General features: G+C 34.6%; 1 protein-coding gene across 1 annotated transcript in view; it reads left to right on the top strand.

Moving 5' to 3' along the window:
* Tecrl (trans-2,3-enoyl-CoA reductase like) overlaps nucleotides 1-25,372 on the top strand; it is an 85,849-nt gene that overhangs the window by 21,051 nt on the left and 39,426 nt on the right. Inside the window, exons 2-4 of the mRNA XM_090344060.1 lie at nucleotides 2,101-2,152; nucleotides 19,668-19,712; nucleotides 22,115-22,218. Of these exons, the coding sequence (XP_090200186.1) occupies nucleotides 2,101-2,152; nucleotides 19,668-19,712; nucleotides 22,115-22,218 (201 nt within the window). The remainder of the gene's footprint in view (nucleotides 1-2,100; nucleotides 2,153-19,667; nucleotides 19,713-22,114; nucleotides 22,219-25,372) is intronic.

Genomic DNA, 25,372 nt, shown 5'->3' on the forward strand with positions numbered 1-25,372 from the left:
GTCAGCCATTTATGGGTGACATTTGAAAAAAACAAGAATATAACCAGGGAAGGCATAAGATTGTCCAAAAAGAAATACATTCATTATCTGACTTACATAAATGTAAATGCTCTGTAGATTACTTCAATAAACAATAAGAAAGAAAGAAAAATAAATAAGGAAATAGATTTATTTTTTTTCCTTTAACATACTTAAAAGTTATTTATTTTCTTTCTACTTAATTTTGATTCCTACTAAATAGTAGTTTCATGACAATTTTCATGACAACTTTCATGGCAAATTCATGACAACTATTTTGTCTAAAATTTAGTGAAAATATATGTTTTTTATAAATTTTATTGTAAGTAATAGAAGGGTTACATTATAAATTCAGATAATATACATTACAGACATTTTAGTAATTATATGTTTTTATTTTTAGTTCAGGTTTTTTAAAATATAGACATGATTTTTAAAAGATGATTTTTTGTCATGACCTTATGATGTAAAAAAAACTATTTCTATCATACATAAACATATAAATATGTTACTCTTCCTTAGGTTTATTCCTCTACATGCATACTTACTTCTGTGGATTTACTTACAGTCTAGTTCATGAGCTTTGAAAATAGAATACTTTTGATAGAATATAGCAAAATATGCTTTGTGATTCAGTTTTTGTTGAATTAACACGATCATCATCATCACAATCATTTAACAACATTGCTATAGGAGTGTAATCTTAAAGTCACATTCTCATTGTTTGTAATCTGTGTGTTGTTTAAAAATGAGTAATTTATTTATTTTTCTTTTTTTCTTTCAATATATAGAGGGGTTACAGTTATATTCACCAGATACAGGGTGCATTACTACTCACATATTGATATCCTATTCTTATTTTTATGTTCCCATTTCCCTCCCCTACCCCCTCCCTTCACTTTTCCCCTCCTATTTCAATTAAACAAGTAAACATCTATATAATATACCAGGTAACAAAGTGGGATACTGTAACAATATGAGATTAACCAAAGGGCAACACAGAGGCAAAAACATAATACATAAAGAATAACAGTCACTTATAATTAAGCTCTTGTTTCCATGTCTTGGAAGTTCATTAATTTGGCCCTGTATGGCCTTATATATCTAGGGTTTTACCTATTGTAATCCTTTACTAGGAGAGTTCTAGATGTGTACTAATTATTACAGATGAGGGAAATCATTGAGCCTATGTTCATTTGGGTCTGGCTTACTTCACTTAATATGATTTTTTCCAAGTCTTTCCCTTTCCTTACAAATGGGGCAATGTTGTTTTTTCTGGTGGCAGCCTAGAATTCCCTTGTGTATAATTACCACATTTTGTTGATCCAGTCATCAACTGAGGGGCATCTGGTTGGTTCCATATCTTTGCTATGGTAAATAGTGCTGCAATGAACATCCTTTGCTAGTGGATTTAGTATGTCCTTGTTTCTGGACTAATGGGTAAGTGCCAAGTAGTGGAATTGCTGGTTCATAGAAAAAATAATATGTTCATATTTATGCACATATAATCATATAAAATGATGATTATCAAAATAAATTGCAAGAAATGGAAATAAGAGAATTTGAAAAGAAAAGAACTGTTTATAGTTATGTTCGCCCCTTCAGTTTATTCCCTTTTGTAACTTTTTTTTTTCCTGTACCATTTGCCTTGTATATAAGTTTATCTGATTTAGGGAGGGGAAAGAGCACAGAAATATGAGACAAAGGGTGAACCATTTCAGCAGTGATACTCACTAGATACTATGTTAGAAATGAACTATACAACATGGAGTTGGGGAGGAAATAGAGGAGAGGAAAAACTGGGAGAAAATGAGAGAAGAGGTACCACTGATCAAAAACAAATGTACTCATTACCTGGCTTATGTAACTTTACACTCTCTGCATATCACCAATGTAATAAAATGTAAATTAAAAAATAAATTGTGGAGCTTGGGAAAAACTAGTAATTTAAAAACTAAACTAAACAAAATTTCTATTTTTGTAATTCTTTTATGTTTTATACTTAGAATGAATATTTTCGACTTAACAAATTCATAATAAAATAACAGTTTGTAATCACAGTCCCTCCTATTTTCTTTCCAGATGCCACAAACATCTACTATTCATGATGTTAAACAAAAATTTCACAAAACATGTAAGTTTTATGCTCTAATGGTAATGTTGCTAGTATTGCTTCAAAGGCTCAACATAGTCTGTAAACATTAAAATAACTGGAAAAATGTATGGGAATCAATTTTCATGGAATTGATTTTAAGGAGGTCATTTTCAGTTTCTGACTGATGTTTTAGCCTTCAATGCTGTCATTTTAGTTTTTTCTCTTAAAATTATTATTTTTAGGGCCGGGAGTGTGGTCTAGCGGTAGAGTGGTTGCCTAGCATGCACGAAGACCTGGGTTCAATTCCTTGGAATCACATACTTATAGAAAACCCGGAAGTGATGCTGTGACTCAAGTGATAGAACTCTAGCATTGAGAAAGCCCAAGGACAGTGCTCAGGCCCTGAATTCAAGCCCCAGGCCTGGAAAAAAATATTATCTTAAGGCACTGAATAAAGGGTTGCCATTTAATAATATAGGTTATGAATACAATATTTCTAGACAAACATCAGTCATCCTTTCAATATTTTCATCCATCACTCTCACTCTAATGTATTTGTTTTCAAAACATTCATTCTCAAGGAAAATATTACGAATGTGAGATAACAAATAAAGTAATGAAATTTTTATCTAAGCAAAATGTTAAACATTTTATTCCATTTATATGTATGATTCAAAAATTTCTTTCACCTAATATTGAATCAGATGTTAATCTAACAATTCAACTAAAAAGTAATCCCCAAGTAGTGATGTCAATTCATTTTTATTTTTGCAACAATAGAAACTATTGTGGCCAGAAGTATGGCCTAATGGTAGAATGCTTGCCTAGCATGTAAAAAGCCCTGTGTTTGATTCTTTGCTACCACGTACACAGAAAAAGCAAGAAGTGGTGCTGTGATTCAAGAATAGATGTTAGCCTTGAGAAAGCTCAAAGACAATAATACCCAAGACCTGAATTTAAGCCCCATGACTGGCAAAAAAAAGTTGCATAGAATCTGTTGTGATGACACTTACTACATGGGAAATCAACTGTGAGTTTAGGTATATTCTCAAGAAAGTTTAAGCTTTCAGAATTTAAGTTGTTTGAATAAGACACATTTTAATATTTGAAAGTCATTTATTTTTATGTTAGTGAGAAAAGGTACATCATAATTTGTCACACATTGCAGTAATACAGAACAAATAATTAAGCATTTTAAGAGTCCATGTGCTCCTTCAAATTATTTGTTTGTTGAATGTACTTGCATCGTTCCACGTCATTATGAAACTTGTAGTTATATTTTTTCTTATTTTTTCTTAACTGTACATCATTGCACAAAGGTGGCTCCAGTTAATAAAACTCCAGAAACCATAAAAATGATACAAGTTAGAGAAACAACAAGGATCTTTGGCACAGGTAGGAATATCTAAGTAATGATCCAGAAAGTAGTACATCAAAAAGATCCTCCATAAATTGCACTGCATCAAATTTAAAAGTTTCTGAACAGCAAGAGATATACATAACAAGCTACAACTAGATCATACAGAACAGAACATGTTTTTACCACTCAGAAATAGACAAGAGGCTAATATTCAAAATATAAATAGTGCGGAAAATAAACCCTCTTAATTCTTTCTTTAGGAGGATAATTGTAAAGATGAATAAGGGACATTCTTCCTTCAGCAAGCATTACCTCTTTTTCTTTTACTTTGTGTTATGCATTACTGCTTAAACCCATAATTCTTCTTAAAAATGCAATTAAATTAGAAACAGCAGCTTGCATAAGCAAAAACTTTAAGCAAATAATATATGTTTGAGGCAAGACCTTTGACTTTGTTACTGAAGTTTCTATGCCCTGTCAATTGCTTTATTCTTACTATCCATAGCAGTTCTTTTGAGAATACAGATGACTAATTTTTCTCACTATATATATAGTATGTATGTATGTATGTATGTATGTATATATACATATGTGTGTTTGTGTATGAGTATGTATGAACATATATGTATGAGTACATCTGAATCTACTTGTCTATCTTTATGGAATATTAAGTGCCAAATATAAATTCAAAATAAACTTTTCTGTTGTATATAACCTATCCTATTTCCATTCCTGGTGCAAATAAAGGGTGATGTAAAGAATTTTTGCAAATGATGATCTAAAGGTTCAAATATTATTGATCTACTTACTAGAATTTTGAAGATTATAAAATATCATTTAATCCTAACAGGCTTGGGAAGCATTAGCAATGTTATGAAAGATAAATGAGAACTTTTATGAATTTTAGGAGGTATTATACAATGCTATGACACTTGATACTGTACAGCAACAGCATGTATGTTTCAGCATGATGTGAAAATAAAACACTCAAAAACAAGATCTCACTGAGTGCAGTACAAGAATTATTATTGGTTATGAATTTTATTGCAAGGACCATGACAGGCGAAATGATCAACTTATCCTAGCAGTATTTCTCCTAATAGTTTTGCAAACAATCATTCATCACATAGGTAAGTAGGATATTCAGCTCTAACAGGAGCTTTCAGTGGCATTAAATATGTACCATTCCATAAATATAACTAATAGTATGAAACTGTACAGTGAGGTATGTTTCCAGGCCAAATATAGTGGGGACATAAAAATGCATCAGCAGTTAACCTTGTAGAACAAAAATGTAAGTGGGAAATTTTAAGAGAGGACATTTCTGTCTTGGGTGGTTTTGAAACATAGCTCTCAGATCTCAGCCTCCTGAGTAGCTAGGATTATAGACTAACAGATTTTCTGAAAATTTTATAAACATTTCTTGGAATTCTATTAAGAACGAAGATAATTAATGGACATGTCTTTGGGCTTTCTCAAGGCCAGAGCTCTACAACTTGAGCCACAGCACCATTCCCAGCTTTTTTTCTATGAAAGTGATACTGAGGGATGAAACCCGGATCCTTGTGAATGCTAGGCAAGCACTCTAGCACTAGGCCAAATTCCAGGCCCCATCTTAGAGACATTTTTAAGATCAAAATTCCTTTTCCTTTTCATTCTCTTAGCAATTGTGTTGTGTTGACAATTGTGATTGCGTTGCACATTTGCTATATAGGTGTATTCAAAATCTCTCAGGCATTACATAATAGGTAAGAGTGTGTTTGAAAGTACAGTTGACATAGCCAATACTGTTTTTAACCTGTCCTAGAAGTATTTTGTGTGATTGCACACTAACAAGTGTGATATGTCCCTTCTAGGTCTATTTTAAACTCAAAGTTAACTCTGATTTCCCATTATTGATATGAAGTGTTATACATTAAATTACTTTGCATAAGGACAGAATTTTAATATCAGTAATATCAGTTTCTAGATCCTTATGTGAAAACTTAAACCAATATTCTTTCTACCTTCACACTATCTTATATATCAACAATCTATCTTCATCATGATCACAAAAGGCTACTGGGTATCATTATTACAGTACCGAATTATATTTGTTTTCATTTTGTTTAATAGCATTGCTAAGGGTTCATTTTTGAATTTTAAAAATTATATTTAGTTGTATGAGGAAGTTTGTATTTAACAATAAACTTTATAAACACAATGCATCTTGATCAATTTTATTCCTTTCAAAATTCTCATCCACCCCTCCCAAGGCATCCTGTCCTTCACATCTTAACTTTGTCAGATATACATTGAATTCTTGACTGTTTTCTTCTCCCCTTCCTTTGTCTACCACCTTCTTGGAGTTTATTCCACCCCTTTCAAGTACCTATTTCTGGGTGCTGAGAAACATTCTTAACATGACAGGACAGAAATCATATTCCAAATATTTAAATCCAGAAAATATCCATATTCTCTGATAACAATGTAACTGAATAAAACGTTCAGTCTCCAGAGAAGTGAGTGGTTTAATAAAAAGAATGAATTTCATAGTTAATTAAAAACACAATACAGTCAGGTATGGGTGGCTCACACCTGTAATCCTAGCTACTCAGGAGCCTGAGATCTGAGGATCAAGGTTCATAGCCAGCCCTGGCACAAAAGGACCCGAGACTCTTATCTCCAATTATCCTCTAGAAAACAGGAAGTGGGGCTTGGCTCAAGGGTAGGGCAGTAGCCTTGACCTGTAGAGCTCAGGGACAACGCTCAGGCAGAGTTCAAGCCCCATGTCCCCCACAAAAAATAATAATAACAATGTGTGGTTTCTACTAATTTTCCCCCAAAAGCTCATGTTCTTATTTAATCTCATAAAATTACTTATCTATTTTACTTACTATTTATTATTTTATTCAGTAATCTTCTAAGCACTGCATATATTATGTGACCAAAATGATAATAGATGCCTGTTCTCATAAAATTGTACAATTTTGAAGGAAAATTAGTGCTAAATATCTTAAATAGATATACAAAATAATTTTAGAAGTGAATCTAAAACAGTTTAAGAGGGAAAAATAGCCATAATGCCAGCTTAGTGTTTTGTATCAAATCATTTTTTCCCACAGTGAATATGTTGTTCATTAATTCAACAGGTAGACTAAGTATAAGAAGGGTTATAAGCATTAGGGTTATAAGTATTAGGTCATCAGTTAGTGCAGTGATGGTGAAGTAAAAAAGTAGATAGGGGATGTTTGCTAGGGAGTGTTCTACATAGCGACTAAAAATGGTGTGACCAATGAGTCCTCAAACTATGAAATAGAAAAAGTTGGGGAATTTATTGCTGTGAAAATACTAGAAGATTCTCTGGGTAAAAAATAGTTGAGAAGGATTGTTAACATGAGTAGGCAGGATGGAGAGAGTGATTATAGATAATTGTGTGTTTAGTGGGTTTATTAATGCAAGACTCTAGGAAAGTGACAATAGAAGGTCTGAGGATGTGAGTGGGCATGGTATCAAAAGGACAGGAAATTAAAATGATATGAAATCATAACAATGATATGTAAGTAATGGCAGAAAGGATGTTCTGAAGGCTATTTATCACAAGTGGAAATGGAAAGAAACCTTGTAAGATAGACAGTGAAAATAAAGTGAATTACATAGCAAATACCTATGACATATATTTTACAGGATAATTGTTTTTGTTTTTGTTTTTAAGTCATTCTGCTTGAACTCTTGGTCTGGGAGCTGTCCCTGAGCTGTTCAGCTCAAGGCTAGGACTCTACTACTTGAGCCACTGCACCACCTCAGGTTTTTGGAAATAATAGAGGTCTCTAGGTCTTTAGTGCCCAGACTGGCTTTGAACCACTGTCCTCAGATCTCACCCTCCTGACTAGCTAGGATTACAGGCATGAGTCACCAGTGACCAGATTAAAAACAGATTCCTTTGAGCAATATTCAGTAAGTAGCAGGGATTCTTTTAGGTACTTGATTAGATTTTTACAGATAATAATTTCATAAAACCTTTCAAGAAGATGCAGAGTATCTTGAATGGGCATGACTTTGTATACAAAGACATTTTGCATTCAAATAAAGAGAAGAAAATATTTAGTGGCGTTTGATGATTCAAACATATTTTCACAGATTTTGAAATTATGGGTATTTCAGAGTAGAAAAGATAGGCTTAATCAGCAATCAGATGTTATTTGTGTTTTTTTTCAAGGAAAAAATGGGGAAAGTATTGTTATGCTAATTGATATGGTGACAAATTCATATAACTGATGAAGAAACGTTGTCATGCCAATACTTTATTTATATTAGGCTTAATGATTCTTTAGAATATAAGAGTCATTGAATAAACTGTCATAAATTTCAGTCAACATGATGAAGAGAATTCCTTCTTTCTTTCTTTCTTTCTTTCTTTCTTTCTTTCTTTCTTTCTTTCTTTTTTTCCTTCTTTCTTTTGGTAGTGATCTGTACATTTCAATTTCCTATGTAAATCTTATATCATGTCTTTCACCATACTGAAATAAAGGCTTATTTTGTCTCAGCTTTGTGTCCTCTTTTTGTTTTAGAATCTTGAATATTTGAACACAGACAATTTTTTTCCACTTTTAGAACCACAGAATTCTGGTTTTGCTGTTGCTGATTATACAGGGTAATAGTACGTCCCATTCTTACTTGAACACTTTGCTAAATTCCTAGCAGAGGCACATTTGTCTTAAGGTTAGCAAAACTCTATGTGCTTTATTGATACAGATTTGTAATAAATGTTTTGCATTGACATTGAAGATGAGAGCAGACACAGATCCGCATTTTTTGGGATTTATAAACATTATCACGTATTTAATAATGTAGCAGTAAATGTCTTAACAGCATCCTGCATTTCATTTTGGGCTGATTGCTTCATTTTTGATGTGGCATTTAGATGACTGCAAAGAAACATACAGGGAATGGAATGGTTTGTTTTGTTTTAGTGAAATGTACTATACTAAATGAATCATTTCTAATAAATAAAACAATGAACTCAACACTAATACATCTAGTACCATCCAGTACATTAGATAAAAGAATAAATTTTTGTCAGTACATAATATCTCATGTAAAAGAAAATAATTCACTTTTATTTTTTATTTTAACTCACAAACCAACACACTAACAGCAATAATGCAACACACATGACACATTTAATGCGACTGCATCATTCACGTAGTATCCCAGTTTATGGGAAACACCTCCTGTAACTTCATTTCATTTTGTTAAACTAAACACTTCACTGTGACAGCATTTTTTATTGTCTGGAAAGGAAGTGTTGCATATAACTTTAACAAAATGAGATAGTCATTAATGCAACAGTTTCTTGAGAAAATTATTTGATGGGAAAGATATCATTACTAATAAAATTATTCAAATGGAATGCTTTTGTTATAAACTTGTATTTTAATACTTCTACATTCTTTCTAAACATTTCAAGGTTTTCAAATACATTGTATCAAAATATAGTACCCATTTACAAAAATGTATTAAAATAGCCTCATGAAGAATTTGTCATTTAGCAAAGCTACCACCATTTATGTATGGTTCATTTCTGAATATGATTTTTATAATTACTACTATTACATTTTACATATTGCCTATATACAGCTATTTTAGTATTATATAGATTTGTTCATATATATTTAAAATATTGTACAGTTAATCTAATTTCTTAATTCTGTAATGTTCTCAGTTTGGAAACCTTAGTACATTTAAGGATAGAAAATAATGCTTTCTGGACCAAAGTCATTGTCAGTAAAACTAATATTGTCTACTTTTGTATTTTCTATTTTTTCATATATTTTTATTGTAATTAATAGAAGGGTTACATTATGTTCACCAGATAGAAAATGCATTACTTCACATACATTGATAATATTTCTCTTCTCTTGGTCCCCATTTCCCTCCCCCCACCCCCACTCCTCATCCTGTTATCATCCCTTCCCAATCCAACTTCAAATAACCAAATATGCATATATACAATATATCAGAAAACAAGGTAAAATACTGTAACAATATGAGATAACCAAGGAAGAGCAAAAGAGATGAGAGGTAACATAGTACATTAAGGACAACAATCACTCATTATATGGCTTTTGTTTCTATATCCTGGAAGTCCTTTCATTTAGCATCATTCTATATGGCCTTATGCATCTAGGTTTTCTTCTATTGTAAATCTGTGTTAGGAGAGCTCAGGGTTTCTACAGATTAGGACAAATGAGGGAAGCCATTCAGCCTATATTCCTTTGAGTCTGGCTTACTTCACTTATGATTTTTTCTAAGTCTTTCTATTTCCTTACAAATGGGGCCATGTTATTCTTTCTGACAGCAGCATAGAATTCCATTGTGTACAAATACCACATCTTGTTGATCCACTCATCAACTAAGGGACATCTGGGTTGGATCCATATATTTGCTATGATAAATAGTGTTGCAATGAACATCGTTGTGCTAGTGGATATAGTATGTTCTTGTTTCTGGATGATTGGGTAAATGCCAAGTAGTGGAATTGCTGGGTCATAGGGGAGCTCTATGTTTAGTCTTTTGAGGAACTGCCATACTGCTTTCCATTGTGTTTGAACAAGTTTGCACTCGCAACAAAAGTGTAGTAATGATCCCTCCTGGCCACATCCCATCCAGCATCTGTTATTGGATTTCTTGATCCTGGCCATTCTAACTGGAGTGAGGTGGAATCTTAGAGTTGTTTTGATTTGCATTTCTTTTATGGCCAGAAATGTCAAGCATTTCTTCATGTGTCTATAGAGCATTCTTATTTCTTCTTCAGAGAAGACTCTCTTTAAGTCTTTGGCCCATTTTTTAATGGGATGGTTGTTTCTTTGGAGATTAGTTTTGGAGTGATTCAATTTTTTGAGTTGTTGATATATTTTAGATATGAGGCCTTTGTCCTTTATATGGTTAGTGAAGATCTTCACCCATTCTACAGGCTTTCTAGTTAATTTGCTAGCTATGTCCTTTGCCATACAGAAGCTCTGCAGTTTAATGCAGTCCCACTTATCCAGACTTTCTCTCATTTTTTGTGATTCTTGGTCCTTTTTAAGAAAGTTTCGACCTGTGACAAGGTTGCCTAGTGTATCTTGTCTTCCTTCTTGTAAAGTTTTCAGTGTGTCGACTTTTACCTCCAGGTCTTTGATCCATTTGGAGTTAATTCTAGTGTAGGGTGACAAAGAAGGATCCAACTTTAGTTTTCTGCAGGTGTTTAACCACTTCTGCCAGCACCACTTGTTGAAGAGGCTGTCTATCTTCTATTCTATTTTTTTTGGTTCCCTTATCAACGATTACTTGGCCATAGGTCTGTGGGTTAATATCTGGGTCCTCAGTTCTATTCTATTGGTCTTCAGGCCTGTTTTCTTACCAGAACCAAGCTCTTTTGGTCACAATAGCTCTGTAATAGAGTCTCAAGTTTGGTATTGAAATTCCTCCTGTGCTGTTCTTTCTGCTAAGAATTGTTTTTTGCTGTATGGGGTCTTTTATTATTTTGGATTGCCTCTTCTATTTCTTTAAAGAATGACATTGGGATATTGATGGGTATTGCATTGAAGTTTTAGATAGCCCTTGGCAAAATTGCCATCTTCACAACCTTAATTCTTCCAATCCAGGAGCATGGGATGTTTTTCAGTTCTGCTTTAATTTCCTTTTTCAGAGTTTTAAAGTTTTCATCAAAAAGATCCTTTACATTCTTAGTTAATTCTTATGTATTTTATTTTCTTTGAGGCTATTGCAAAAGCAGCTGCTTTCCTGATTGTTGCCTCGTTCCTCTCATTGTTGGCATATAGGAAGGCAGTTGATTTTTGAGGGTTAATTTTATACCCTGCTACCCTTCCAAAGTTTTGAATCAGCTCAAGGAGCTTGGGAGTGGAGTCCACAGGGTTCTTTAAATAAAGAATCATGTCATCTGCAATGAGGGAAATTTTCACTTACTCTTTCCCTATTTGGATCCCCTTTATGCTTGCTGCTTGCCTTATTGCTCTGGCTAGGAATTCTAATACTATGTTAAAGAGGAGTGGAGAGAGTGGGCATCCTTATCTCATTCCTGATTTTAGAGGGAACGACTTTAGCTTTTCACCATTAAGTATAATGTTAGCTGTGGGTTTGTCATACACAACCTTTATAATACTGAGGTATGTTCCCTGGATTCCTAGTTTCTCCAGACCTAGTAGCATAAAGCTGTGTTGGATCTTTTCAAATGCATTTTGTGCATCTATTGAGACAATCATGTGATTCTTTTCCTTGCTCCTGTTGATGTGTTGAATTATATTAATTGATTTGTGTATGTTAAACCAACTTTGCATCCCTGTGATGAACCCTGTTTGATCATAGTGTTTAATGTTTTTAATGAGTTGCTGGAGACGGTTGGCCAGTATTTGGTTGAGAAGTTTTGCATCAATATTCATCACAGAAATGGGTCTATAGTTCTCTTTCTTTCATGAATCTCTGTCTGGTTTTGGGATGATGGTTATAGTGACTTTTTAGAATGACTTTGGCAGAGAGCATTCATTTTCAATTTCTTTGAAGAGGTTGAGGAGAATTGGTGTGAGCTCTGCTTTGAAGATCTTATAGAATTCAGCTGTGAATCCATCTGGCCCTGGGCTTTTCTTGGATGGAATGTCTCTTATTGCCATTTCTATTTCAGCGCTTGAAATACAAATTATGGTTTGATTTTAATAATTTTATTCCTTCTACTGAGATTAAGGTTGGTTTGTTGCTCTTTTTCCAAGAGCTTAAGGTGTGACATTAAATTGTTGGTTTGCCATTTTTCCAATTTGTTAACGTAGGTACTCAGAGCTATAAATTTGCCTGAGTACTGCCTTTGCTGTGTCCCACAGGAGCTGGTATTTTGTGTACTATTTTTTGTTAAATTTCATAAGTTGTTTAATTTCTGTTCTGATCTCCTCAATAACCCATTGGTGATTCAACAATGTGTTTTGCAATCTCCATGAGTTACAGAGTTTTCGTTGGTGGAGACTGGTGTTCAGTTCCAATTAGATGCCTTTGTGGTCTGAGAGAATGCAGGGAATAATTTCAATGTTTCTGAATCTGCACAGGTTTGCTTTGTGCCCTAAAATGTGGTCTGTTTTGGGAAATGTTGCTTTTTATCTTTTCTTTTTTTATATTTTTTATTGTAATTAATAAAAGGGTTATATGATATTTGCCAGATAGAAGGTGCATTAATTCACATACATTGATACCCTTTCACATGTCTTGGTACCCATTACCCTCCCCACCCCACCCCTAATCTTGTTTTCCCCCCTTCCCTATCCAATTTCAAATAACCAAATACAAATATATCCGATATATCAGGTAACAAAGTGAAATACTGTAACAATATGATATAACCAAAGGACAGCAAAAGAGATGAGAGATAACCTAGAATATTAAGGACAACAATCATTCATTATATGGCTTTTGTTTCAATATCCTGGAGGTCCTTTCAATTAACTTCATACTACATGGCCTTATGTATCAAGGTTTTGCTCTATTGCAAATCTCTGCTAGTAGAGCCCAAGGTTTCTACAGATTATGACAAATGAGGGAAGCTATTGAACTTAAGTTCCTTTGAGTCTGTCTTACTTCACTTAATATGATTTTTTTCTAAGTCTTTCCATTTCCTAACAAGTGGGGCGATGTCGTTTTTTCTGACAGCAGCATAGAATTCCATTGTGTACAAATACCACATCTTGTTGATCCACTCATCAACTGAGGGACATCTAGGTTGTTTCCATATCTTTTCTGTGGTAAAGAGTGCTGCAATGAATATTGTTGTGCTAGTGGATTTAGTATGCCCTAGTTTCTGGATGGTTGGGTAAATGCCATGTAGTGGAATTGCTGGGTCATAAGGGAGCTCTATGTTTAGCCTTTGGAGGCACTGCCATACTGCTTTCCATAGTGGTTGAATGAGTTTGCACTCCCATCAACAGTGTAGTAGTGATCCCTCCTGGCCACATCCCCTCCAGCACCTGTTGTTATTAGTTATCCTGATCCTGGCCATTCTAACTTGAGTGAGGTGGAATCTTAGTGTTGTTTTGATTTGCATTTCTTTTATGACCAGAGATGTTGAACATTTCTTCATGTATCTATAGGCCATTTTTGTTTCTTCTTCAGAGAAGACTCTCTTTAAGTCTTTGGCCCATTTTTTAATGGGATGGTTGTTACTTTGGAGATTAGTTTTGGAGTGATTCAATTTTTTGAGCTGTTGATATATTTTAGATATGAGGCCTTTGTCTGTTGTATGGTTGGTGAAGATCTTCTCCCACTCTGTAGGCTTCCTAATTAATTTACTATCTATGTCCTTTGCCATACAGAAGCTCTGCAGTTTAATGCAGCCCCATATATCCAGCCTTTCTCTGATTTGTTGTGATTTTTGGTCCTTATTAAGAAAGTTTATATTTTCTTTATAGGATGCTGTATTTAAAAATATTTGGGCAATACCTTCCTTTAGTGTGATTTAGAAGTAGTTATAGTTTGACAATTTGTCCATATAATTTTCATAATTTATTTTACTTATATATATGTGTATATTTTTATAGTGATTTGTAGAATGTATATTGTCACATTTTACCAGTGCCATTTATCTCTCAGCCAACATGTATTTTGGTTTTCTTTCACATTTTAGTTCTCACATTTATTTTTATGCATTGTATATCTTCATTATATTTTACATGTGTCTCCCACTGTTTCTATGGCTTTACATTTATTTATTGCTTATTTGGGATAAAGAGAGGCATTCATTTTTTTAGCATTAATAAAAGCAGTTTTCTCTCTTAGGAATTTTAGCCATTATCTCCTCTTAAGACAACTGAACAGTTATCAACTTTCATATTTTGAATCAAAACACTAAATTGGATTTGCATGTGGTCCTCTGCCACATGTGTAGAGGATTATAATTTTCCTATGAGTCTCTGATGTTAGGTTGCAAACAATAGATCTCAACCAACCTACAGAAACACAGGATGCAAAATGTCATTGTTTTTAGTATTAAGAAAGAAAGTGAAGTTTCATTCCTGAATATTGGTAAAACTTTCAGACAGTAAAAAGCTCTTGAAAAATACTTTCTTCAAGACTACTTCTAGTGTTGCTTGGAAACCAATTGTAATAATTCACCTAGGCACATGAACTTAACATGACAGATTTCTATCTCATTTCTATTTTCACATCCTTGTTTATGTCTTCATGGTTTGTCAACTATTCTGTAGTATAGTGCAGTAGAAACCTCCATTTTGCTTCAGAAATTGAGTGGACCCTGTGCAGCATAACTTGTCTATAGAATGCTAATATACATACAATTCCAATATTTGTTTTTAAAAGTATACCCATATTGGGGCCGGGAGTTTGGCCTAGTGGTTAAAGTGCTTGCCTAGCATGCATGAAGACTCGGGTTCGATTCCGCGGTACCACATACACAGAAAAAAGCCGGAAGTGGTGCTGCGGCTCAAGTGGTAAAGCTCTAGCCTTGAGAAAGTCCAAGGACAGTGCTCAGGCCCTGAGCTCAAGCCCAGGACTGGCAAAAAAAAAAAAAAAAAGTATACCCATATTTAAATATGTTCATTTGACTTTTCAAATCATAATTATATTTTGGTATTTTATCATTACTGGTATGAATATATTTGAAAGTTCTGATCCCATGAATATAATTTACAAATAAAAATCACTATGTGTATTTAAGGCATCAATTATCTGACAATAATACAAAAGGAGAATTTTCCTTTGTAATTCTTTTTTGTTGTTTTTGTTTTTGTTTTTGCCAGTTCTGGGGCTTGGACTCAGGTCCTGAGCACTGTCCTTGGGATTTCCTCAAGGCTCTACCACTTGAGCCACAGTACCAGTTCCAGGTTTTTCTGGGTATGTGGTACTGCGGTATCAAAACTAAGATTTCCTGCATGTTAGGCAATCAGTCTACCACTAGGCCAGGCTCCTGACCTGTTCCTTTGTATTTCTTTCTGTTATATTTTATGTTTTTGAATTAATAATTACGTTTTATTTTCGGGGTGATGTATAGAGGGGTTCAGGTAGATTCATCAGGTAGTACGTACATTACTTGTCGAACACTGATAAACCTTCCCATGTTTTTCTCCCAGTTTCTCTCCCATTATGCTCTCCCAGTCTTCTTGTATTTCCTCTTCCCTTCCCTATTAGAAATAATCAAATAAATGTATATACAATACACGAGGTAACAAAGTCAGACACAGAAACAACATGAGATAAACCATAAAGAGAATAGAAAAAAAGAGAGAAAAGAAATAACTTCACATATTACATTAGGAACAACATTCACAAAGATAAATCTCTCCTTTTTTTTTTTCTTTTGGCCAGTCCTGGGCTTGAGCTCAGCGCCTGAGCACTGTCCTTGGACTTTCTCAAGGCTTGAGCTCTACCACTTGAGCCTCAGCACCACTTCTGGCTTTTTTTTTTCTATGTATGTCGTACCAAGGAATTGAACCCGGGTCGTTGTGCATGCTAGGCAAGCACTCTACCACTAGGCCAAACTCCCGGCCTGATAAATCTCTTTTTTTCCATATCCTAGAGTTCGTTTCACTTAGCCTTATCCAATATGGCTACATGTACATAACTTAACTATTGTGGTTCTCTGCTAGAAGAATCCTAGATAGGTACTAATTATTACAGATGAGGGAAAGCATGGAGTCTATATTCCTTTGGATCTGGTTTACTTCACTTAATATGATTATTATGCATTTTCTAAAGATAGTGAAATGCAAAAAAGACAATAAAATGCAAAAAAATAAATATTTGTGGTATCTTGCATGTCATGCTCCTCCTCAATTTTGCTTAGAAATAAATCCTGGACAAAATTTAACTACTGACCACAAACTTTACCTACTACATTACTTTCACCACTTATAATTTCTTATAATGTTATCTTTTCACAGTGAACTTAAAAAAAATGTTCCTACAGTCCTATTACAACTTAAATTTTGATCTTCTTTTTGGGGAAAGGCAATTGTGATTTATTAATCTTGCTCTTATTTTCCAGAAGCAGTTTTCTTTCATTGGTTGCTCATAATGTCCTCATAATGTCCAATTTATTATTTTCACACCAGATTTTGTTGTATTGCCTTATTATCATCTTTAAATAGTCATCCAATATGTAAGTGCATGATCACAGTGTATCTTGATCAATGCCACCTCTTTCATCAGATCTTTCTAGTTTTGAATTTCTTTAATTTTTATTTTCCTGACATCGAGATGCATTATTTATCAATTTGATATTTCACTGGTTTTGCTTCTTATTTATGTGTTTTGGTGGTGCTGGGGTTGTTACCTAATGCTTTAAGCTTTCAAGGCAAGTGTTCCACCAATAGACCAACATTAATACACCTTTATTTAACTTAGGTAAGGTCTTGCTAACTTTTTGCAGACTCATGAATGTGCTACATTTAATTAGTAAGTGAGATTATAGGTGATTACAATTTTTCTCTGTTCAGAGTTGGTTCTCACAGATATAAACTACCTTCTGAAGACAATCATCATCATCATCATCATAAAGTCCTTCAAGGTATATTGCCATTTTCGTGTAATTCTCAGGATTTTCAGATGTTCAAGTTTCTTCTTTGGCTTATATCCTTCAGTCTCTGACTATATACTTTCTTTAGTTTCTCTTGCAAATGATTTCAAATTATATTTAATTCTGAGTTTATCATTTGCAGGACATTATTTCCATGCTTTTGTTTTGCTTCGTTTTGTTTTGGTTGTGGGGCTTGAACTCTGGGCCTGGGCGCTGTCCCTGAGTTTTTCAGCTCAAGCCTACTTCCCTACCTCTGGGCCCACAGCACCACTTTGATTTTCTGGTGATTAATTGGAGATAAGAGTCTCTCAGACTTTAGTGCCTGGGCTGACTTTGAACCGTGATCCTCATATCTCAGCCTCCTGAGTAGCTAGGATTACAGGAGTTAGCCACCGCTCCTGTCTTATTTCCATGATTTTGAACTTGTGATTTCTTGCTTCTTTTTCTAAAATGTCATCATTGTTGCAAAAGGTTGTATGGCTTCTTCTGGATTGAATTTTCTATTGATAAAATCTATTTTTCTTGAGCTTTAGTGTCTATATGAAGTTAAATTGTTTTGGGGTGTGTGTGTTTGTGTGTGCGTGTGTGTGTGGTTGTTGGGGTATCTAGAAAATAATGTTGTACAAAGGGGAAAAGCATCTTTATCATTTTATCTTTTAGCTCAGTCGCTTTCCTTTCATTTTACTTTGTGTGAGAAATAGACATTTTTCTCCAGTGAAATAGATTAAGAAAAATATGCTGACAGAAAACAGCCCTGCCTTTCTTGCCAGACTAAGTTCCACTCACTGTCACTGTATGTAGGCCTGACAAAGCAAGAAACAGGAACTGTCCTTGATGTGTTCCCAAATCCTCAGCCTGAGAGCCCCAGGTGAATGACCCCTGTGTTAATCTGTCTATGCATGCATATTTGGTAGAGAAAATTTCAGAGTAATAGCTACTTTCAACACAATCTCTGAAGCCCTTTTGAGAGCATTTAAATAATTAGACCAAAGTAATCATTGCTAGAAGGGCAAAGAACATGGCTTGGGGTGATCCCATGTACCCAGTCCACAATGCTCAGATTTAGCTTGAATTCTGGCAGCTGGTTCTTCTTATCTTACTCAAGTTAGGGCTGCAGCTCCAACTATGCATCCATCCTCAGCTTACTTCTGTACTGGAATTCAGACTTCATCTTCCTGGCGAGTAGATCTGTGCTTGTGAATCCATGCTTGGTTTCTCATTGATTCTCAAGGTGATTGCTTCCTTTGTTAGCACAGAGTTGGCATCACTGGAAGTTTTGACAAAATAATAATAATATTAATAATAACAATAACAATAAATAATGCATTTCCAAGGAAGAAACCACAGCAAGTTTTTTCTCCATGACTTGCTGGCTGTGCCTCTTCTTTCTTTCTTTCTTTCTTTCTTTCTTTCTTTCTTTCTTTCTTTCTTTCTTTCTTTCTTCCTTCCTTCCTTCTTTCCTTCCTTCCTTCCTTCTCTCTTTCTCTCTCTCCTTCTCTCTTTCTTTCTTTCTTTCTTTCTTTCTTTCTTTCTTTCTTTCTTTCTTTCTTTCTTTCTTTCTTTCTTGCCATTACTTCCCAGGCTGGCTTTGAACCTGGATCCTCAGATCTCAGCCTTCTGAGTAACTAGGATTACAGGTGAGAGCCACCTTGTTTGCCTGCTGTGCCTTCTTGAGTTAAGCTTTCCATGTCTTGTTCTTGTATTCAGGGCTTCAGACTCTACCCTCTGTTATCTAGTGCCATACCCACTTGGTCACTTATCCAGTTCTAGCCTTCGCTGGTTAATTGGAGGTAATTCTCTTTTGAATTTCTCTGCCTGGCCTATCATCAGTCTTCAGTCCTCAATATTATATCTCAGAGATCTGAGTAGCTAAGATTGTAAGAATGAGCCACTGACACTTCATTATAATTTTTAAGAAAAATTTTAAGTATTTATATTTGATAATACTTGGTAAATAAGCAATTGATACCTGATAATCAAAGTTTTACAATGCAATATCATGATAAATATATTTGAATTTTTTCAGTGTAGAAAGTATTTTTCTACTAATTCTAATGATATATCAAATAGGAAACACTAAAGTGACATTTTTGTTACTGTGAATACATGAATGAAGAAGTCCACATTTCAGGTCATTATAACAGACTACCTTATTAAGAGACAGGAGGAGGGAAATGTGGACAAGAACATAAGAAGGGGCATCAATATGTGAGAATTAATGTACCTACTACCTGGCAAATGTAACTGTAACCCCTCCATACATTACCCCAGCAATAAAAAGTAAATAAAAAATAAAAGAGAAGTGCCCATTTCCAAGCATTAACAGATAGTTTTGAAATGAGATCAAATGTTCAAGTTATAAGTAAATGTTTTAACATTTAAAGAATTTAAACTTACAGGAAGGAGACTGGATGTTTAAAAGGCCAATCAATTTGACATACAGTTGCAAATGAAAAATTCCCACTATTAAAGTTCCTCTCATGATGTCTCACAGAGTGGAAGAGTCTGCCAGAAGTTATCACCATGTTAATACTGAATAGTCATAGTATTTATTTCCCAATATTTAAGAAATCTTATGATGACAACTAATCTATTTTCATGTATGTTTTCATTTTACTGATAATATTTTTGTTTTTATTTAATAGGTCCAAAGTGGTGCCCATCTCGGATTGGCTTACAGCTAGAATGTGGTGAGAACCAACTTTTGCTGAGACTGTTTTTTTTTTAACTTAGGACCACTTATAATAGCCAATTATTATTATATAAATTATAGATACACAAAAGCAGAAGACTTTTTCTGTGTTACATTTTCTGTCATTCTTTGGTAGGACAGACAGGTTTTGTTTGTCTGGAAAGTTTGGATGTAAACAGTGAGCAAAATCATTCAATAATTCTTGATACCCAGGATTGGAACTGAAAAATTATTTGATCCGTATTTATTATTTGACCCATATTCCATTAGTCAAAACAATCAATGCATTATTGAATATATAGATGTTGGGCCAGTAAATGGCAATATCAGTGGAAATGTCAACTACAAATTGTGTTGTAATGATAGGAATATATAAATGATGAAGAATTGCAGCCTTTACAATGATCTGTCATAAAACTTGTAAATAAAACTAAAAAATACCTTTTACTCCTACTTTACCTCAAAAAATGTTTCATAAATCTGGAATTTTGGCCTAGTGGTAAGAGTGACATGGGATTTAATTCTTTGGTACTACATACATAGAAAAAGCCTGAAATGGTGCTGTGGTTCAAATGGTAGAGCTCTAGCCTTGAAAAATCCTAAGGACCCTAACTTCAAGCCCCAGGACTGGAAAAATAAAAGTGTTTCATAATGACCTGAAATTGAGGTTGATGGACTTCTAATTGTGACTAATAAGTGCAAAGCTTAGATTTAGTTGGCCTTTATCTCTACCGCACTGGCTGTAGCCAGGACATAAAATCTGTATCTTCAACCCTCATACTATAGTCTTGACAATATTCTGGGTTTTGGATAAATACTCAATACCTAGCACATCCTAGGGGAAAAATGTACAACTTATATTTAGCATAATTTGGACAGGCAATTAGGGATCTTTAAATGGCTGCAACATAATCTACAAAAAAGAAACATATTTTCCTTTAGGAAAGGACATAGTCTGTGTGTGTGGCCTAGTGGTAGAGTGCTTGCCTATCATGCATAAAGCCCTAGTTTTGATTCCTTGGTAGCACATACATAAATAAAGCTGGAAGTGGTGCTGTGGCTTAAGTGCCAGAGTGCTAGCTTTGAGTTAAAGTGCTCATGGACAATGTCAGGCCCTGAGTTCAAACCTCAGAACTGGCAAAAAAGAAAAAGGCAATAGTCTTGTGCAAAAGATGATGAAATTTTTGATGTTTGGAGTAAGTTTCAATACTGTTGGATTTTCTGCTCAGGAGATTAAAAATTTAGAATCAAAGTTTCTATTGAACTGAATTCTCACCTGAAAATCCTTGGGTAACCCTTCTTTCCATCCACATTCTAGCTGTTGGAGGTCAGGTGTATTGTTTTCTTTCATTTTCAGCTTTAGTTATTTGATTATCTGCTATCTATACTGTGTGACCAAAGTCCAATTTCCTTCCTGGAGTTTGCTCTCGGAGGCTCTTCTTTATCCCAGAAACCACAATCATTCTGGACATATGGTTATCTTTATAAGTCACCAATAGCATCTTTGGATTCTTTTTCTTCTGTTCTCTGCAAATAGGTATTTAAAAACTAATATAATTGAATTATATCCAGCTGGGTAATACAATTTTTTTTTGTCAGTCCTGGGGCTTGAACGCCGGGCCTTAACACTGTCCTTGGGCTTTCTCAAGGCTAATGCTTTACCAGTAGAGCCACAGCACCACTTCCAGGTTTTTTTTTTTTTTTTTCTATGTATGTGATACTGAGGAGTAGAACCCAGGTCTTTGTTCATGCGAGGCAAGCACTCTACCACTAGGCCAAACTCCAGGTCAGGTAATATCCTTTTTAAAGCCATCAAACATACTTACATTTGCAAAATGATAGCCTTTCATATCCAGAAGCTAATAAATTATACCAAGGGCATGTGTCTTTAAGAAGTATAAGCTTGAATAATAAATAAATGCTAGCTAAACTTGTACATGAGACAATTTTATCTAATGACAAAATGTGCTTATGTTAAATAGAACTGGAAAAGTTTTGTGCTATTCAAACATTACCATATATTTTACAGAACAGAATTATTCATAGTTGATTTTAGTTTGAAGACGTAATTTCTACATAAAATTCTTATTTTAAATGAAGAAATTATTATTATAGTTGGTTGTGTGGCTTGAACTCTGGGCCTATGTACCGTCCCTGAGCTATTCGGCTCAAGGATACTATTCTACCACTTTGACCCACAGTGCCCCTTACAGGTTTCTGGTGGAGAAAAATCTCATGGATTTTAATGCCCAGGCTGGGTTTGAACCTTGATCCTCAGATCTCAGCCTTCTGAGTAGCTCGGATTACAGTCATGAGCCACTGGTGCCAGCTGAAATGAAGCAATTCTTTATCGCTATCAAACTATAATAAAATGTGATTTTCCTGTTGTTTATGGATTAGGAGGACCTTTTCTGAAAGACTACACTTCTATTCAGAAGGTTGCAGCCTCCTCAATTGTCACACTCTATTTTACAGACTTGGGTCGACAAGTCAGTTGGACCACAGTAAGTGTAATTTAGAATGTAATGTGCATGTTCCATGTTTTAAGTAATTTCTAGTAAATGAATTCATTGAAAAATAGGATATAATAATGAATGATATTATGAATTCTATATTCCTAATCAATGAACATTTTTTTTAAATTTTGGAATATTAGATATCATGGTTGTATAAAATAAATAATTCTCCTTTTAACTGTGAACCCATCTTATAACTGAGAGCTCCATACCTTCTCTTCCTACCCCTTAACAACTGAATAGTATGTCTGAACCTTTTGCCTCTAGAAGTATAGGATATCAGCACTCCTCTTGACATTGGAAAGAGGAAAGACAGAATATTTCATTTAAAAAGAAATTTCAAAGGTAACATTCGTATCATTTTTCTAGAGGATTGGTTTGAATCCAGCCCAGGAAAAAAAATATCCATGTGAAACTCCAGTTAATCAGTGAAAAGCTAGCAGTGGAAGTGTGGCTTGGGTGACTAAGTACTAGTCATGAGTGAAATAGAGCAAGAACATGAGGCAGGATTGACACACAAGTCAATTAAGCCCAAATAAAAATCCAAGCACATACATAAGAAGTGAAACACTTCAGAGAGTCTGAGAATAAAGATGCAAAACTTCTTTCCACTTCTGGAAATATTCATTTCATATTTTTCAGATGACAAAAGTTTTCAGAATAGTCTTAAGTCAAATCAATGCCACTGGAAGCAGAACTATACTAAAGGAGATCACAGGCTTAGAAACAGTGAAAATAATTGACACTAGTTACAAAAATTTAAAGACTCTCAAGTGATGGAATAAAACAATACTAATGCTTCAGGAGCAAACATAAAGAAAATAGGATGCAATGTCAGTGAATGAGTCAATCTGATAAATAATTTTGACAATGTTATACAAAAAATAGGGTGCTGGATAGTAAAGTCAATTTTCCTCACAAATAAGATATTTTGTGATGTATTATTTAAATTTTGAGTGGTTTTGCTACCAATTATATTCTGTTATATTTATAATATCACTATTTTTTAATTTTTTATTGTAATTAATAAGAGGGTTACATGATATTTGCCAGATAGAAGGTGTATTAATTCACACACATTGATACCCTTTCACATGTCTTGGTACCCATTACCCTCCCCTCACCCCCCCACCTGTCTTGGTTTTCCCCCCTTCCCTATCAAATTTCAAATAACCAAATACAAATAAATTCAATATATCAGATAACTAAGTGAGATACTGTAACAATATGAGATACCCAAGGGACAGCAAAGGAGATGAGAGACAACATAGTACATTAAGGACAACAATCATTCATTATATGGCTTTTGTTTCAATATTCTGGAGGTCTTTCAATTAGCTTCATACTATATGGCCTTATGTATCAAGATTTTGCTCTATTGCAGATCTCTGCTAGTAGAGCCCAAGGTTTCTACTGATTATGACGAATGAGGGAAACCATTGAGCCTAAGTTCCTTTGAGTCTGGCTTACTTCACTTAATATGATTTTTTCTAAGTCTTTCCATTTCCTATCAAATGGGGCAATGTCATTTTTTCTGACAGCAGCATAGAATTCCATTGTGTACAAATACCACATCTTGTTGATCCACTCATCAACTGAGGGACATCTGGGTTGGTTCCATATCTTTGCTATGGTGAATAGTTCTGCAATGAACATTGTTGTGCTAGTGGATTTAGTATGCCCTTGTTTCTAGATGGTTGGGTAAATGCCAAGTAGTGGAATTGCTGGGTCATAAGGTAGCTCTATGTTTAGCCTTTGGAGGCACTGCCATACTGCTTCCCATAGTGGTTGAATGAGTTTGCACTCCCACCAACAGTGTAGTAGTGATCCCTCCTGGCCACATCCCCTCCAGCATCTGTTGTTATTCGTTTTCCTGATCCTGGCCATTCTAGCTGGAGTGAGGTGGAATCTTAGAGTTGTTTTGATTTGCATTTCTTTTTTTTTATCTTTTCCCATTTGTTTTTTTTTATTTTTGTAATTAGTAAAAGGGTTACATGATATTTGCCAGATAGAAGGTGCATTAATTCACATACATTGATACCCTTTCACATGTCTTGGTACCCGTTTCCCTCCCACCCCACATCCCCCACCCGTCTTGGTTTTCCCCCCTTCCCTATCAAATTTCAAATATCCAAATACAAATAAATTCAATATATCAGATAACAAAGTGAGATACTATACCAATATGAGATAACCAAGGGACAACAAAGGAGATGAGAGACAACATAGTACATTAAGGACAACAATCATTCATTATATGGCTTTTGTTTCACTATCCTGGAGGTCCTTTCAATTAGCTTCACATTATATGTCCTTATGTATCAAGATTTTGCTCTCTTGCAAATCTCTGCTATTAGAGCCCAAGGTTTCTACTGATTATGACGAATGAGGTAAACCATTGAGCCTAAGTTCTTTGAGTCTGGCTTACTTCACTTAATATGATTTTTTCTAAGTCTTTCCATTTCCTAACAAATGGGGCGATGTCATTCTTTCTGACAGCAGCATAGAATTCCATTGTGTACAAATACCACAACTTGTTGATCCACTCATCAACTGAGGTACATCTAGGTTGGTTCCATATCTTTGCTATGGTGAATAGTGCTGCAATGAACATTGTTGTGCTAGTGGGTTTAGTATGTCCTTTTTTCTGGGTGGTTGGGTAAATGCCAAGTAGTGGAATTGCTGGGTCATAGGGGAGTTCTATGGTTAGCCTTTTGAGGCACTGCCACACTGCTTTCCATAGTGGTTGAACGAGTTTGCACTCCCACCAACAGTGTAGTAGTGATCCCTCCTGGACACATCCCCTCCAGCATCTGTTGTTATTCGTTTTCCTGATCCTGGCCATTCTAGCTGGAGTGAGGTGGAATCTTAGAGTTGTTTTGATTTGCATTTCTTTTATGACCAGAGATGTTGAGCATTTCTTCATGTGTCTATAGGCAATTTTTCTTTCTTCTTCAGAGAAGACTCTCTTTAATTCTTTGGCCCATTTTTTAATGGGATGGTTGTTACTTTGGAGATTAGTTTTGGAGTGATTCAATTTTTTGAGTTGTTGATATATTTTAGATATGAGGCCTTTGTCCTTTATATGGTTGGTGAAGATCTTCTCCCACTCTGTAGGCTAATTAATTTACTAGCTATTTCC

Source organism: Megascapheus bottae, chromosome 13 (assembly GCF_031878675.1).
Source record: "Megascapheus bottae isolate mThoBot1 chromosome 13, mThoBot2.hap1, whole genome shotgun sequence".
NCBI classification, from domain to species: Eukaryota; Metazoa; Chordata; class Mammalia; order Rodentia; family Geomyidae; genus Megascapheus; species Megascapheus bottae.